The sequence below is a fragment of the Dama dama genome, chromosome 30 (genome assembly GCF_033118175.1).
Source record: "Dama dama isolate Ldn47 chromosome 30, ASM3311817v1, whole genome shotgun sequence".
NCBI lineage: Eukaryota > Metazoa > Chordata > Mammalia > Artiodactyla > Cervidae > Dama > Dama dama.
The window spans coordinates 55,082,326-55,100,553 of NC_083710.1; the positions used below are offsets into that span (position 1 = coordinate 55,082,326).

Below are 18,228 nucleotides of genomic sequence, written 5' to 3' on the forward strand. Positions count from 1 at the left end.
TGGATGCCATAGTAGTGGCTGTTGGGCTCAGGGGCTTGGTGTGGGCTCTCAGCAGGGAGGTGGGCATGGTTATAAGAGGGCAGCATGAGGGGTTTGGGGAGCTGCAGCATTTTGACTGTGGTGGTAGGTATACCAGTCTACAGGTGATCAAATTGTTTAGGATGTAATACTGACACTTGTACATATATATATAAATAATACTGGGAAAATCTAAGTCAGATGGTTTGTATAACTACCAGTATTTTAGTTGTCCTTTTATTCTATGATTTTGCACAATGATACCATCAAGGGAAAGTGGGCAAAGTGCACAAAAAAAAATCTCTGTTCTTCCCAAGAACCACATGTGAGTGTGCAGTTATCTTAATAAAAATTCAACTAAAAATGCCTTCTCAGATGCAAACTTTTATATATAGAGAGAGTGGATAAACAACAAGGTCCTGCTGTATAGTAGAGGGAACTATCTCAGTATCCTGAGACGAACCATAATAAAAAAGAATATGGAAAAGAGTGTATATATGCATGTGTAACTGAATCACTTTGTCATGCAGCAGAAATTAACAAAACATTGAAAGTTAACTATATTTTAATAAAAAACATAGACTTCTCAAAATAATTATGGAAGAGGAGATAATTAGAAATGGGACAGTTTAGGGGATCATTGGAAATGGTTGTACAATAAAGTTAGAACAAATAATCTGAGAGTGGATGACTTCCGTGGTACTAATGGTATCAAAAAGCGAAAGAAGATGTAGATCACAGAACTGGGCTAAGCTTATTTTGGAGTTAGCTTCTCTGGCCAAGATAAATAGAAATAGCCAAGTATCATTTGAGCAAAACAGTTTCCTGCTTTTAGAATTGGGCAAGGCTACTATGAGAAACACTGTATTGCTTGTGCAGGATTAAATAAGATAACATTTTGAGAGGAGAAGTGATTTTTTATATTTTGTAACAGTAAACTGACAGTAACTCTTTCTAAAAAACAGGTAGCTGAGAGATGCGATGTCAGCCTCAGAAATTAAGTAGTCAGGCACAGACCACTTTAAAAAAAGTTGTGAGTTGGCAATGAGATAAATAAGCAGAGACTTGGAGGTTGACTATTTTTAGATGACTGTCATTGAAGATGACCCCAAACTACTGAAATTTTGAAGTGTCAGCATGCTTTGAAAAAGGTAATATTAGTAACATAAAGAACAAGAGAAGTGACCTTGTTAAGAAAATATTGTGCCTTAGGTTTTGAACTTTCCTTTGACTTTGAAAGCTGGGGTGGGGAGCAGGAGGACCTCCTACCTGGGCAGAGAGTTGATTCTTTGAATTGTCTAACTCACAGTTAATACTCCTAATGATGATGAATAGGTTTTCTTAAGCAGCCTTCCTAAGCATCTCTCCAGATTTCATCAGGAATTGCTTCGGGATATTGACAGACCCTGATTGATGACCTGGAGCCATGTATTTAATCACCCCTGGAATTAGGGCAGTTTTTTTTTTCCCCCCTAAAACAGGATAGTTTAGTATTAGCTGTCTGTTTGGTAAGTAAATGTGTCTGTCTTCTTGGGATTTAATAAACTAAGAACAAGACAGTGGGTCTCCATTTGAACCGTGCTTGGTATGAATTTTCCTGCAATATTTGATGAACTAGAACTCAATAATTAAGCCAAACTGAAATGCCTCCTAAGGTAATAGTATTTCCTGTTGTTCTCACAGGTCTCAGGCAAGATTACGCTTCTACTTCAGCATCCGTATCGAGACACAGTTCCACTGTGTCACTGAGTTCAGGAAAAAAAGGGACATGTAGTGATCAAGAATATGATCGATTCAGCCTGGAGGACGAGGAGGAATTTGATCATCTGCCACCACCTCAGCCCCGTCTTCCAAGATGTTCCCCTTTCCAAAGAGGAATACCCCATTCACAGACTTTCTCCAGCATTCGGGAGTGTAGGAGGAGCCCCAGTTCCCAGTATTTTCCTTCGAATAATTACCAGCAGCAACAGTATTATTCACCTCAAGTCCAGACTCCAGATCAGCAGCCAAATAGGACCAATGGAGGAGGTAGGTTGTATGCCGCTTTGGTATCTGGTATGCTTAGATCTTTCGTTGGGTGGCGAAGAAATGGGTTTTAAGGTCAGTATAAATAATGGGTAAATGTTTCCGAGATGAACTTAAGTACAGCCTCAAGACCTTACCAGTTCAGTTGGTGTACACTAAGTCTCTAATTGATCAGCTTCTGATTATTTGTCCGAGACTTAGAGATTTACAGCTTCAAGAAAACCTGTGTGATGTAACAGATGGAGTCAGAAATGGGAAGTACCTTTATGTTGCGCCTGGTACAAGTGTAGCGCGGCAGAGTTGCGTGAGTTGAGGGTCTCGGAGAGCTTCAGAGAGCTGGAGGCACAGGCCTCCACCCCCCTTTGTCTTTCTCAATACCCCGCATCTCTCCCCTCCTGCCTCTGGCTCAGAGCGATGGGTGGTGAGCCTGGACGACGGGGCTTGGCCAGGATGCTGCTCGTACATGTGGAGACCTAGTGGGTGCTGGGGTGTGTCTTTCCCCTGACTCCTCGACATCTCGAGTTAAGGTCTGCACAGCAGTGCGGATGTGGAGGCTGAGGTTGTGTGTGGTAACAGCGAGGCGATGTGTCCTGATGTCAACACAGAGGGTGGGAATATATGTTATCCTCTTTTGTATTTTTTTTCCTACCTCCCTCTTCACCATTTATCTTCCTTCCCCACTCCCAGGAGTTATAGATCATGACTTCCAAGAACTATATGGGGAATAATCGTGTGATATTTTAGCCTGGTATGTTTTTACAATAATGATCAGTCTGACCCTCACACACAAATCCTGTAGCGTATGGAGAGACAAACCATATTTATAAACTAATATTTTTGAATTATTATGTAGCACCATTTCTCACACCTGGGCCCAAAAATGATCATTTAAGGAAGTTATTTAAAAATATTGCAAGGGCAGATACAAATTATGCTAGTCACCACCTGCTAGCATGTACTAAGTTTTTACTTTCTCTTCCTCTGTACTTGTAATTATTCATGCTAATTGAGAGATCATTTGAACATATTTAATAGTTAACACTTATCTCTGCCTAATACTTGCAGATTTCAAATCTAAAAGAAAACAGTGGCAGGTGAAGTGACTGCCACTGATGACCAATTTATTAAAGCTCATAATGTCAAAGACAGTAACTACTGAATCATTAAAACTGTGGGAGTGAGCACCCAGAGTTGTTCCCATGAAGGATTTTTTTTTTTTTTTTTTGGGTCACATCCTGCCTGTCCAGCAGATGCGCCCTCTGCATCTTGATTAGTGTTGCCAGTGGGATCATTGTTCCCCCTTAGAAAAGTGGTGTTAACTTACATTCAACACCATTATGAAAAGGATTAGGTTTACCTAAACCTGTGTTACGATGGTTCCTATTAGGAAAATGGAAACATAACTCAGCCTCGTGCCTGACTCTGGTAGTTTTGTTTCTCTCAAAGGGCTGGTGTCCACATGCAAAGGAAATGGAAGATAGCAGCAGTTCTCTGGATTGACCTTCTGGCTAATCACCTTGATGGCTGAGCACACAGCCCTGAAGGCTGGTAGACGCTGAGTTGCCAGCCTGGCTTACCACTTACACCTTTCCCCGTCTTCCCATGTCTCTGAGTTTTCATTCAAAATGCAGACAAGTAACATCCCTTTCTTAGAAAACTCAGATATAATTGGACATCAAGTCATCTGGTATACATTCTCCTTCATTTAACATGGAATCCTTTAACCTAAGTTTGTTATAAGGAATCAGTGAAATGATGACTGTTTCGCCTGAAACAAAAATTGCTGAAAAAGTTTAAAGTGCCAAAAAGTAAAGGTTGTATCCTCATCTCCACTTTTTTTTTTTTAACTTTTACTAATATGGCTCAGATATCTGAACCTTCATTTGTTACCACAGTATTATTTAAACAAAATTGTAGAATGAGAGTTGTAACTTGAAAACTAATCAATCATTTTTCTAAATTATTAAAATAATATAGATGGAAGAAAATAACTGTTATATTACTGATCTAATTTAATTAAAAATAAAACAGAAATGTGTGTTAATACTTAACTATTTCCATAGCTCCTACACTGCCTGGGTTCAAAAGGGAGGGCTCTTCAAAGTCCTCGGAATATTTCTGGGGCTCCTGGGATTAAAAGGAGCACACAGTAGTCCCTCCTTACCTGTGACTTTGGCTGCCCAAGGTCATCTGCAGTCTGAAAATGTTAAATGGAAAATTCCAGACATACGCAGTTGTAAGTTTTAAAGTGGGTGTTGTCCTGAGTACTGTGAGGCAGTCTTGTGCCTTGCTGCTGTGTCCCAGCTGGGACACGAGTCAGCCTTTGTCAGGCGTATCCAGGCTCTGTATGCTGCCTGCCTGTCATCCCTGTGTGGGAAGAATGTCCTATATATAATGCTCACTGTATGTGTTAGTCACTCAGTCCTGTCTGACTCTTTGCGACTCCATGACTGTAGCCCGCCAGGCTCCTCCATCCACGGGCTCCTCCAGGCAAGAATACTGGAGTGGGTTGCCATTCCCTTCTCCAGGGGATCTTCCCAACCCAGGGATCGAATCTGGGTCTCCTGCACTGCAGGCATATACTTTACCATCTGAGCCAGCAGGGAAGCTTCATAAAGTTCAGTACTATGTATTAATACTGTTGATGGATTCGGGCGTTCCCGAGGGTCTTGAAACGTATCACCTGCTGATAAGGAAGGGAGAGACTGCTGTATTTGAAATAGTTTGCTAGGTACGATAAACGATAAAATCTTACAGGACATTTGCTGACTGTAAGTTTTAGGATTTGGCGGGGGAGGAGGGTGATCAGCGACATGGTGGTGTTAGCCTGAGGACTTGTATTGATGGGAAGGCTAGATTTAGATGTTTGGTGGGTAACTGGCTGCTGCCTTTATTCCTTAATGGATCCCTAAAGATGGATAATAGAAGAAAAGATTGAGGAACAATGGTCTAGACTATAACCCCACTGAGAGTTGGAAACTCGCCTGCCTAACACACTGTATACCATGAGTGAGTGACAGTTGCTCAGTCGTGTCTGACCCTTTGTGACCCCACGCACTATACAGTCCATGGAATTTTCCAGCTCAGAATGGGGAGTGGGTAGCTGTTGCCTTCTCCAGGGGATCTTCACAACCCAGGGATCGAACCCGGGTCTCCCACATTGCAGGCACATTCTTTACCAGCAGAACCATAAGGGAAGCCCACTGTATAGCATAAATATGCGTTCATTCATTCATTCCACAAAGTGAGGAATGGTGTCCAAGAGGAGGACCAGCATGCTCACGGATGCAGGAACGTGTGAAGTATTTGGAAACTCCGTGGTTCACTCTGGTTGGCGAGCAGGCTGTGAGGCAGGGGCAGCAGGAGGTGAGGGTGGAGAAGTCTGCAGGGACCACACCTTGGAAGGGTCTTTGCTCAGCCCAGGAGCTTGGGCTTTCAGAGGAAGGGGAGTGATCGGAGGGTTTTAGGAAGTGGCTGGAAGTCACCAGCTGTATGGAAGGTGGGGAGAGGAACAGACGGCGCACAGAAACCCGTTAAGAGGATTTTGTGAAAGTGTGGGTGACACATACTGAGGTCTCTGCTCGGGTGGTAGAGGGAGATGTGGTAACTACTTAGGAGGCAGAATTGACAGGACTTGGAGCTGAGGAGGAGGAAGGGAGGGGAAACTTGGAAGATTACCCCCCTTTTTAGATTAGGTGACTTTAGGGATCTAAGTGATGTGGATGGAGCTGTGTGTGTGAAGGGAGAAAAGGGAATCAGGTTTGTCCTTGAATGGGTTTTTGCTTAGTATTCAAATATATCTGTTTTCTGAGCTTGAATGACCCAATACATATACGTTAGTTTGGTGGGCATGGTGTTAATTAAGAGAAAACTATCTGCATTGTAGAGCTACAGCCTAGTGTGTGCATCCATGCCAAGTTGCTTCGTGGCTGAATTAAAATTCACCGAGGTCTGTGCATGGCTTACTCTCTGCTGCCTCTTAGCGGTAGAAGGTGTATTCAGCAAGAAGAAGAAGGGGAAGTGTTTGAAGTCTCTAAAGGTTTGATGGCGTACTCATGACCCTTAAAACTCCAGAAGTTAATGTGATCATGTTGATGTGATGAGTGGCTATCTCAAAATATCTCAAGTTAGAATTTTAAGAATTTCTTCCTTTTTGATGCTCTAGGAAAAGTTTCAGTAATCGTTGGTTTGACACCTCTAGGTGGTTTTTTTTTTTTTTTTTTTTAACATGCAACAATTTCTAGTTTTTTTTTTTTTTTATGTTAATGGCTGTAAGATTATTGTCTAACCTCATTTCGATATAATTTTTATCTAGGAACAGACAGCTAATTGACTAGCTAATCCCTCCCTTTTTTATAGAACAGATGCTTTCCATTAACTGTTTGGTGGAGCCTTTTTGAAGATATTAAGTGTCTCCCTATACGAGGGGTAATCAGTTCGCTTCTTAGAGTTCATAACACATATGATAATTTGTCATTGAACAAAATATGGTTTCTCTTTGTATTTACTTTTAAAATCTAGTGTCTTAATGAGCATAAAAGTAGCGACTTTTTTTTTTAACACAGTAAAATACTTTTCTAGACAAGCTCCGAAGAAGTATGCCTAACCTAGCTCGGATGCCAAGTACAACCACTGTTGGTAGCAACGGGAGTTCTCCAGTCACCGTGCGGAATAGTCAGAGTTTTGACTCAAGCTTGCATGGAGCTGCAAATGGAATTTCAAGAATACAGTCTTGTAGTAAGTATGACAGTTTTTTTGGTAAGTTTTAATTAGTTGTAACACCATTAGGAACATACCTTACTATTTCATTTTTCTTTCTTTCTCTGAACACTACAGGAAACTTTTCTCCTTGTGACTTTTATTTTGTATTTCACCATTAAGTAGTATTTTCACCAGTGCCTGTTAATAATCAGCAAATTACATGTTAGCCTTTATACCTAAGGATAGAAGTAAAAGCCCTGAATGGTGATCTCTCTGCTCATCACACAGAAATGGTCCCTGTGCGGTCCTGCCTCTTTCCAGCTGTTCGCTTGATATGTTCACTCAGAGGAGAGCACAGCTGTTCTGTCCAGCTCCTACTGTGGTCTTGTTTTGCGTCAGTCCGTAGCTTTCCTGGGGCAAATGAAGTTCTGTTTCTGTGCGGCTGAAGAGTAGGGTTCACCTGCTTCATTGCAGTTTGCCCGCAGTCTTTCATGGTCTGTATGTTTTACCCAGTGACGAGCAGCGTGGTGAGAGTACAATTTAGCATTTTTGTGTCCTCACTTTGTGTGGGGATGTCGTGGCTCCAGGTTCCCCGCCCCCCACTCATGCTGCCTGTGTGGGTAGTTGGGGCTAAGTCCAAGACTGCCCGCTGGGAGGCAGGTTCAAGGCCACAGGCCCAGTATTGATACGCCCAGACCTGCAGGCCAAGTGTGTGGTCGGGCGCCGGCAACCAGACGTCTTCAGGTTGCACCCAGCAGACCCCTTGGAGCCCCTGAGAGACCCCGGCTGCCTCCAGCACGTGCTGAGGGTGGCTCAGGATTGTGGTTGCCGCCTGTGCCGTTCACTGTCACACTTCCTGCCGCGTTTCTCTTCCATCCTAGCTTACTGGCTCGCCCTGGGCATGGACTGTGGTTCCTCTGACTTTCTGTCCCCAGCACCTGACTTGCTGCGGGGCACATTGAGCTCTTGGGAGCTGTTTGAGCGAATGTATTAATGAATGCTGTAGGGCTGGATCTTAGGGCTTCATCTGTTAACATTTGAATTAAAGGCTTGTGTAAAGACACAGAAGATAGCCTAGGAGCTAATGGTGGGAAACGGACGACTGCTTTCTAGTTTTCTGTCGGGAGGTTAGGACAGATGGCCAAACACATCATGATGAAATTTAACTGAGAGAAAAGTTCTGTGCTTGAGTATAAAAGTCAACAGTATCAACGTAGAAGGGGAAAATACAGTAGTGACAGTAGCAAACAGGGTAACGATTAGGAGTTTCTGTGAACTCTTCATTGCAGATCAGTAGCACAGTTTGAGTGCCAGAAAAATGTACGTAACCCAAAGTAGAACATACCCTACAAACAATGCAAAGTCTTGATGGAAGTCCTGAAAAAATGATGAGAGCATGTCAAAGGGATATAGGAAACAACTTGATGAAACTACCAGAGACCAAACTTGCGACAGATTGAGCCACAGAATAAATGATTATATTAAAAGATTATAACCCATAGATTAAAATAAATAATCACAGGTTCATACTTAATTGAGTAAATAAATGGAGTAGAGGGGAAATTCTTCTTTATAGAAGAATTGCAATTAATAAACATAGAGAAATGGAGAAAATAGAAAAATCATTGTGTATAACTCAAGCATAATAATGAGAGAAAAACAAAAGAACTTGAGTGTTACTGTGTAAAAGGAGGTCAGTCATGAACTATTTTCAGATCTCAGGACTCTGTTCTCATTGAATTTCATCCCTAAGCGAATATTCTTTATACATCATGAGTGTATATAAACATCATGTGTGTGTATCATGAAGAGCTAGTTCTGGACTGGTGTGCCTTCTGGAGTGAACGAAGTGAGTAGAGAAAGTGGAGAGACAGCATGATACAGAGGGAAGACATTAGATTTGCAGTCAACAGCTTGAGTCTGGGTCTTTCCTTAGTCATAAATTCGTGGGAAACTATCCTTTCTGATCCTTGTTTTCTCATTTGTAAAATTAGGATTGTGTCTATTAATCTTGACTAGTTTCTATTATTTCTTTTTAAACTCAATGTAGTTATCTATCTTGTGTGTAGGAGAGTTAAGGGGACTAATAGGACTGCCCTCCTGAAATCAACTCTTCTGGAGTTTCATTTTAAATGATACACTTTTTGAACTTTCATTTAATCTGTAGATAAATTTTAGAATTGGTATCTTAACAATATTAGTTTTCTAATTCATTAACATGGAATATTCCCTCATTTACTTAGATCTTATCTGTCAAAGTTTTGTAGCTTCCTGTGTAGAGGTTTAATACAGCTATAGTTCAGTTTATTCCTAACTATTTTATCTTAAAAATGCTTTTATAAGTAGTATTTTTTTCAAATTTTAGTTCACTGATAATTTAGAAATGCAACTGATTTTTTTCTATTTTGATGTTCTGTTCATCAGCTTTGCTAATAACTTCATTTATCCTAATAGTTATAAATTTGGAACGTACTTGTAATATAATACATCTGAACGCCAACGTATATTCAAGAATGTTCATAAAACCCCAGACTTAGAAGTAACCAAGCTTTGCATCATCAGGAGAATGGATTTTAATATACATTCTGTGGAATACCACACAGCAAAGCAAATATATGGATAAATCTCAAAAACATAATGTTCAGTCAAAGAAGCCAGTCAAGGAAGAGAACATACTCATGAAGTTCAAAATAGGAATAACAAATCTGTGGTGATGAAAGTAACAGTCACTTGGGGGGCGTGTTGACTGGGAGAGGACATGTGAGAAGCTGCTGAAGCGCTGGCAGTGTTTGCTGTCTTGATGTGGATATGGTTACCTGAGTGTGTTCGTGTCACAGTTTCATTTCATTCTAGGCTTAATGTTTAGGTGCCTTTAGCCTGGTGTGCTACAGTCCATTGGGGTTGCAAAGACTTGGATTAGCACAACTTAGCTGCTAAACGATAACACTTTATGTATATTGTGTTTCAGAAGAAACTGGGCCAGTACGTAGATACCTTTATATGTACGTTTAAAACCCTTTCAGACAGCATCAGCGTCTTTGAACACGACACGTGCAGACAGTGGTGAACGTGCACATGTTCTTTGTCCTCCTAGTTCCGTCCCCAGGACAGCTCCAGCACAGGATCCACAGCGTGGGACATTTCCCAGCGTCAGCGCGGCAGCCTCTTAAAGCCACGGCCTACGTGAGCCCAACCGTCCAGGGCAGCAGTAACGCGCCCTTAGCCAGCAGCTTACAGCTATACTCCAACACGGGGATCCCCACCCCCACCAAAGCTGCAGCTTCCGGCATCATGGGCCGCAGCGCTCTTCCAAGACCTTCACTGGCAATAAATGGGAGTAACCTGCCTCGAAGCAAAATTGCACAGCCTGTCAGAAGGTGAGAGCCTTGTCCGTTCTTCCTTGTAGCCCCGTTCGTCGTCTGCAGTTAGAAACCGCTCCAGGTACCACCCTGACGTTCCCTCTGTCTAACCCTGGTCGGGTCCTCTGCCCCTTCTGGCCTGACTCGTGACCTTCTGCCTCTGGATTCAATATTTTTCAGTCTTTTTTTTGTGTTTTAATCAGAATGGGCACAAATGATATCAGGCATGTACACAACACACCCTCCTCCCACAGTCATGCTTTAAAAAGCATCCTAGTGATATTTAGTTGGGGCTTTATTAGCTTATATTGGGAACTTTGGTATGTTCCAGGTAGAATTTTTTGAATTCCACATTGTTTGCCGGGCACATGTTCAATGAGCTCACGGTTATGTTATGCCCTTTATGAAGTGGGTCTGCTGGAGTGTTTTATGGTTAAAAACAATTCCATAAAAGTGAGTTGACAAATTAGATGATGCGGCAATGGAGGCAGTAAATATATACAACTCTTACTAGAAATTAGTACTTGAAGGAGGAGAGGGAGGGGGGAACCATGATGACAGTTTGCAAAGGATGTGGAAACAAGAAATATTTCTTTATTTATGCATTAGGTATGTATAGTTTGTATTTTCTGATGCATAATAGGTGCTCAGATCAATAGCAGATTCAGAAACTTTTGCAAAACAAAAGTAAATAATCTTACCATCCAGATAGAGATCACTTTTGTGTGTGGTTAGTTCAGTGCAGGGCTGTGTTTCATTCATGACTGAATAGAATCACATTGTTTGATGCATATATGTTAACTGTGGACAGTACATTTGTCCTTGGATGTCTGTCTTCAAACTAATCTGGAAAGGCTGTCATTGCCAGATAGAGGGTCTGGTTCCCCAAACTTAGACAAACATTGGTTTTAATGCTTTTTAAAAATTCGCTGCCAACATAATAGGCAAATCTCTTGATTATTTGTAAGATTGAATACAAATAGAATTACATGAAGACATTTTCAGTGAAGCAACCACTGATATTTTCAGGCCATTTTTCTATCATGTTTATCTTTCTCTGATTTTAAAATGCTCTTACTACACTTTAGGATATTGGTAATTTTCCACTTACGTTGCACATCTGCCTGTGCACACACAACACTCGTGGCAACGTGCTGAGAACTGGGTTTTCCTGCAGATGGGCATGTTGACGGCCGGAACCACAGGGCACATATGGGAAAGTGCCAGCAGGCTGTCACTGCTGGGGCGGGGGCGGGGAGATCAGAGAGAGTGAGGGGACTTGTGGGGTTACTTACAAGCCGTTTCCTTTTTTAATCCCTTCACAGTTTCCTTCAGCCTCCAAAACCTCTGTCTTCACTCAGCACGCTGAGGGATGGAAACTGGAGAGATGGTTGCTACTGATGCAGTTTTCTGTACCCTTGAGGAGTGGGAAAGAGCTGGAAATGAGGGTCGGGTTACCCAGCTGGCTGGGTAACAGTGGGTGTCAGGATATTCTTTCCCTTCTGCATTTTCACACATCTACTGCATTGTTTTTCAATGGACCAATCACCAGAGACTAATTATTGCACTTAAATATTTGCCTGAGATACTGCAACGTTCACAGATCCACGGTTGCAGTATTGTGAGACTTAGAGCTAGGAAGTTTTTGTAGAACTGATAATGTACCTGAATCCTTTTTGAGAGAATTGAGATGTATCCATAATGCTTTCTTTGCCATCTGAGGTTTTTGTTGTTGTTTTTTTTTTAACCTGTTCAATTTACTTACGTGTTCTAAACATCTTCCCATTACATATTCTGTATTTTAATACATTGCATAATTACAACTAGGTTATATAACATATGCTTTGAAATTTACTTTTTTATAGTTTACAGGAATTTTATTTTTTGTGCCTATTTCTTTTTACACCTATGTGAACCACTATGGAACAACTTAAATTTTGTGCCATAAAAATATTTTTGTGGTAAGGTACTATTTTTTTAGCTCTAGGGATATATCAGCAAAAATCCATCACACAATTGAGACATAATTTTCTGTTGAATGAGCACAATGTAAGCTGAAGCATTGCAAGGAGACAGCCAGACAGCAGCGTGAAATGGGTCTTGTTGTTTTCATTGTTAATTTATTGTCATTCCTGGCTTTCATATTTATAATGGCATCATGAGCTCATTGCACTTAATACCTGCAATGTTTGCTACTGTACCACAATTGATTTTCAATACTTTTACAGAGGATGAAACTGTAACGTTTTATTAACAATGCTTCTGGAAATGAATGCATTTTAAAGCAAATAAATCTTTTTGATAGACCTTTTACAAAATCCATTTGCACTAATGTATGCTTTCTTATGGGATATGACTTAATATTTGTTATTGTGAACACCGCTGTTTTGGAATGTTCAGAAATAAAGACTATTTCGGCAATATCAGGTCATGCATGAATGTGCAGCATAAATGATACCAACCCCACACCTACGTTTCACCGCAATTGTGAAAGTGTTGCGATGCTCTTGTACAGGTTGGTCAGACCTAAAGTGGGTAGGCAGAGTATTCACATTTGTAAACAGCTCTTTCAAATGCTTGGGATAAGAGATGTGAGATTTTAGTTTTGTAGTGGGGTTTCGGTCCCACGTAGGAAGGTCACTAGAACCCAAAGAACCAGAAAACCATTCCTGGATGAATATTGTCAGTGGAGATGCCATTATTTTATGGGGGTTGAACTTGAAGTACTTTCTCAGTGTCAGTAAAACAGCAAGCTGTTATTAGTCTACACTTTATTCGCTATATATTGGAAAACTTTTTGCCAGAAGGTGCTATGGAAAGGTTAGGTAAAGGTTTTAATGCAAAGTTTTAAAATAGAGTTTTTCTGAAGTTATTTGAGATTTTTATTTTTAAAAAGTGTGCCTTCCTACATAGTTCCATGGAGAAAAACATTGAAGCTGACTTTTGAATCCAGGTGTAGCTGATCTCAGAAGTCTGTTTTTACCACTACTGTGCTCTTCCTATGAACATACATAGTCAAGTCAGTACATTTAATAAAAAATGAGTTTATATTCTACTGAGAAGATGAAAGAATTCAACTCATTTGCAAATCAAATATTTCATTTATATTCAAAAAAGTCTGTTCAGCCCTTGCAGTAAAAACCAAAGATCCCCGCACCTTGGAATTTACATTCCAGTTAGGAGAGAGATACTAAACCACGTACAAGTCAGTAAATTGCAATACTAGGTCTTCAGTGCTATGGCAAAAAAGGAAAAGGAGCTGAACATAAGGGGAGTTGAGAGAATGGAGATGGGGAGAGATCACACTATTAAGTGGGGTCATCTGGGTGGATCTCACTAAGAAGTTGACACCTGAACAAAGACTTAGAGATGGAGGGTCAGCCCTAAAGCTATTTCACAGCCTCTTTCACCTGGAATTGTACTGAACACAAAATGATGTTGGTGGTCATTTTCACAATTCTCCCTAGGGTGGTATAGAACATTTATTCTAGATGCATAGAGGTGAATTTAATGTATTACCTCAATAGAGGTCCTAGGGTACAGCTTCTCAAAACGTGGTCCTCACATTAGCAGCATTAGAATCAGCATTTCTTGGAAACTTACTAGAAATGCAGATCTTTAAGCTCATCCCAGACCTATTGACTCGGCCCTCTAGGTCGTTTGAAGAGCCACCTTTGGGAAGAGCTGCTGGAAAGGAGGAAGCCACCTAGGCGAAGCCTTAGGACAGTGTACATCTCTCTGGGATGTCTGAAGAAGAGCAGAGAGGCCAGTGTGGCTGCAGGCAGAAGGAACACGAGGGACATGGGAGACATGAGGTCAGAGAGGAGACAGGGAAAGGCCTGTGGAGGCCATGTGGGCCACAACGAGGCTTTGACTCTCTCTGGAATGGGAGCTGTTCATGGTTTTGAGTGGCAGAGTTCATTATTTGACTTTTTTAAAGTATCACTCATATTTGGTGGGAGCAGACTAAGAAATGGAGATGCATAAAGATGAACTGTTCAGTCTAGGCAAGAGAGATGATGAGGAGCTAGGCCAGCAGGATAGCAGTGGAGGAGATAAAATGGTCAGATTCAGGCTACCTTTTAAAACTGTAGCTATCAGGATTTTTTTTGTGGATTGGATGTACTGTTAGAAACCAAAAGGAAAACTCCAGGTGTTTGGGCTGGCCACTAGAAGGATGGAGTTCCAACAGAGATGAGGAAGCTGTGGTGGGGAAGGTTTGAAAGCCATGGTTCTCTGGCTGAGCTCACGGACACGCTGTATCTCACGTGCAGTCCTCACACTGGGTAATAAACCAGAACTCACACAGGAAAAGGGGTCCCGAGAAGCTCAGTTCTCCAGCACAGAAGGGAACTGTGGTGCTGAGTGGAACTCAGCCAATCTAGCCCAGCTGACATCTGTACTAGTTAGCTGTTGCCACATAACAGGCTTCCGTCGTGGCTCTGTGCTAAAGAATCTGCCTGCCAGTGCAAGAGACACAGGTTCCATCGCTGGGTTGGGAACATCCCCTGGAGAAGGAAATGGAACACACTCCAGTGTTCTTGTCTGGAGAATCCCATGGACAGAGGAGCCTGGTGGGCTACAGTCAGTGGGGCCGCAAAGAGTCAGACACGACTGAGCGACTCAGCACAAAACAGCCTTATACTTTTATGTTTTGCTAACTAGAGTAGTTTTGCTATCTTTTCCTTCAAGAGTGTCATGGATATTCTTGTTCCTTTGCATTTCCATATGTATTTTTAAATAAACTAGCCAGAAAAACACGCTGTTGGAATTTTGATGGGATTGCATTGAAATTATAATTCAATATGTTGGAAATTGACTGTTTACATATTGAATTTTAAAATCCTCAATATGGTCTACCTCTTCTTTTATGGACTGAGGTATTCTTTAATCTCTCTCGATAAAAATGTGCAGTTTCTCCCCAGAGGACTGAAATGCCTTTTGCAAGATTAATTTCTAGGTATGTGATGTTACACTTAACGATATTTTAAAAACTTCATTCCTAATGGTTGGTTTCAAATGTTTTATTCAACCACCTTAAATGTATGTAAGTTATGTTAGTTTATATTTAGACTCTTCATATACACAGTCAAATGTATGAATATTAGATTTCTTTCTTTCCTATCCTATATCTTGCCTATGATCTTCAGTGAAGTATTGCATGCAAATGATAACAGATATCAATCTTTCTGCTAATTGAAAAGCTTTGTGGTTTTATCACTAGGTTTCAAATTTGCTAAGAGCTGTTTACCATAAAAGAATGTGAATTTTAACAAACTTCCTGCATCTATTAAAATGTGATTCTCATTTTTTAAAAATTTATTTTTAATTGGAGGATAATTAGTTTACAATATTGTAATGATTTTTGCTATATAACACCATGAATCTGCCACAGGGATACACACATCCTCTTCCTTTTAAACCTCCCTCCCACCCCTCCCCATCCCACCTCTCTAGGTTGTCACAAAGCATTGGCTTTTTGATTATCTCATTTAATCTATTAATATGATGACTTTATGATGGATTTTTCTAATGTTGAATCAACCTTGAATTATTGAGATAAATCCAACTTGGTCATAATGCATTATTCTTTTTTTAAATAGATTAATTTGATTTACTAATATTTAGAAATGTTTTGTCCAATTTTTGGAATAAAATTGTTCTATACTTTTTCTTTCTCAAACTGTCCCTATTAGGTTTTGGAATGAAGATGGTGTTAGTCTCATGAAATGAATTGGGGAGTACTTTGTGTTTTTGTAGCTGGGAGGATTTATTTAATATTGGAGTTATTTCTCCCTTACGTATGTGATAAATCTTAGTGGTAAAGTCACTGGGGCCTGGAGTCCAGTCAAGTCATGTTTTTAAAATCTGATGTTGTGTTTTTTCTATTTCCAAAAGCGTGATTAAACCTCTTACTTTATCGGTGGATTATCTATATACTCTTTATAGTTCTGTAAGATTCTGCTGTATGTCTTCTTATGCCACATGATTTGGTGAGTACATATTTAGTATCTTTCATCTTCCTGGCAAAGTGAACCTGTTATCTTTGAACTAGTCTTCTTTACTTTTTTTTTTTAATGTCTTAAAAATCTATTTTTCAGATCTTAAATAGCTACATATTTCTTTTAGTGTTTGTATGATATATATTTTTAAACCTTTGCTTTCAAACTTTTATTAGGTTAAACAGCTTGCAGTTCAGTATTTTTTAAAACCTATAATGAAAGTCTTTGTCCTTGAACTTGATCATTTAAGCCATTGTATATAAAATATTACTGACATACTTAGAAATCTATCACCTTCTCATGAGTTTCGTTTGTTACATCTATTCCTTCTCCCCCATTTTTGTCTTCCTTTAGATCGTTTTTTTCATTCTACCTTTGTCTCTTATTAGTTTGAAAATTATACCCTTATCCTCCTTTGCTCTTCTTTTAGTGGTTAACCACCAAAATGACAATTTGCACTCTAAACCTATCAAATAGTAATTTACCTTTATCATCCTCCTAGGTAACAAAAGGACCCCCCAAATCACCTTACATCTAATCCTTAAATTGTATGTGAAATTCATGATTCAGCCAGTGACTAGGGAGAAGAGACAATATTTAGATTTTGGGGACTCCCTAAAATTCAGAGAAATCAGACTTAGTCATGTAAGCAATGCAACACTGTATGATAAAATATATGTTTAGAGAAAGAGTGGTGACCAGACCAAGGGAATGATCAGTTTCTGTAAGGCCAGCAATTTGAATCTCAAAGCAGGTTCTGCGTTCACTCAGTCACCAAATCCCTGAGGCTGTCAGGTTTTGTTCTAAGAGGCTCCCAGGGTATCCCAGCCAACAAGTCAGTTGTGGTCTCTACCTTCATGGAAGTGACACTCTTGATTCTAGTAAGAGACAAATTCAAATCTAACAAAGACCACGTCTTTCCTACAAAGGAACAAGCAAGGAGCTAAGATACAGAATAACAGGGGATGGGAGGAGTGGGGAGGATGCTCTAGAAAGGCCTTTCTGAGAAGAGATTTAAGCCGGGGATGCATAGGAATTCATCAAATGAAGGCAAACGGGAAGGTTATTTCTGGTAAAGATGAAAAATTTGGAGTGTATACAGGGCCAAAAAAACGTTGGTGGGGCTGGACCTTAGTGGGCCAACTGGCTCTGTGCTTTGCGGGCCCAGAAAACAATTACAGGATGGCCGCAGTCCAGCATTAAACCAGCCACGGGGCCCTTCTGAGCACCAGGCTACGTGCCACTGCACAGATCCCAGGCCCGCAAAGCCAGCCCTGGCTGGAGAGAGCATGAGCTGGAGCATGAGCTGGTGGAACCTCAAGTAAGGAAGGGCTTTGAATTTTACTCCAAGTTCAATGGGAAGCTATTTATTAATAGTAACACTAACACTCATACTTCTCTTCCTATTTGCCAGGCACTCCATGAAGCCCTTTAGAAGTTTTCTCCTAATTTAATCTTCAGACAGTTTGATTGTTCTAAAATTACACCTGTGTGATTTTAATCTGTGGAAGTGACTGAGTGATGACATCAGGAGGTTGATCCACTGAAAGAAGACTTTTATGACTCACATTTCCGGAGAGGAAGGGGCAGGTCACAGCACGCAGAGCCAGGCTGTGGTCAGGAGGTGGATCCAGGCTGGAGTCTCTAGCTGGGGTCTCTGCAAGAAAGAACAGCAAGGCAGAGTAAACAGTCTAGCACTGGCTGATCTGAATAATTCCAGGGGCGGGGGGTGGGGGGGCGGCGAGGGGAGGTTGCTATAGGGTGTTACCAGTTGCCTAGTACTTGGTCCTGGTTTGATGAAGACAGGGGAGTAATGGTTTGCTATGTGAGAACTGGATAAGAAGGGGTTGGGGACCCAGCCTTGGAGCAGCCAGTCTGTCCACTCAGGAGAGAGGTCAACACTTGGTTGATAGTTTGACCCTGTGATGAATGGATGCCAAATAGACATAACAAATCTAAGAAATCACAGTTAAAACACCCACTGACGTAAATACTATTGAGTGTGTGTGCATGTTTAGTCATATACTCAGTTGTATATAACTCTTTCAACCTCATGGACAGTAGCCCTCCAGGCTCTTCTGTCCATGGGATTTCCCAGGCAAGAATACTGGAGTGGATTGCCA

At 40.9% G+C, this 18,228-nt stretch overlaps 1 protein-coding gene across 2 annotated transcripts in view; it reads left to right on the top strand.

The window, feature by feature from the left end:
- Window positions 1-12,421, top strand: part of SLAIN1 (SLAIN motif family member 1) — a 53,841-nt gene extending 41,420 nt beyond the window's left edge. For both annotated transcript variants that reach the window (XM_061133216.1, XM_061133217.1), the window contains 4 exons: window positions 1,702-2,046; window positions 6,625-6,780; window positions 9,839-10,121; window positions 11,429-12,421. In XM_061133216.1, the coding sequence (XP_060989199.1) occupies window positions 1,702-2,046; window positions 6,625-6,780; window positions 9,839-10,121; window positions 11,429-11,504 (860 nt within the window). In that variant the 3' untranslated portion in view covers window positions 11,505-12,421. The remainder of the gene's footprint in view (window positions 1-1,701; window positions 2,047-6,624; window positions 6,781-9,838; window positions 10,122-11,428) is intronic.
- Window positions 12,422-18,228: the final 5,807 nt, after the last annotated feature.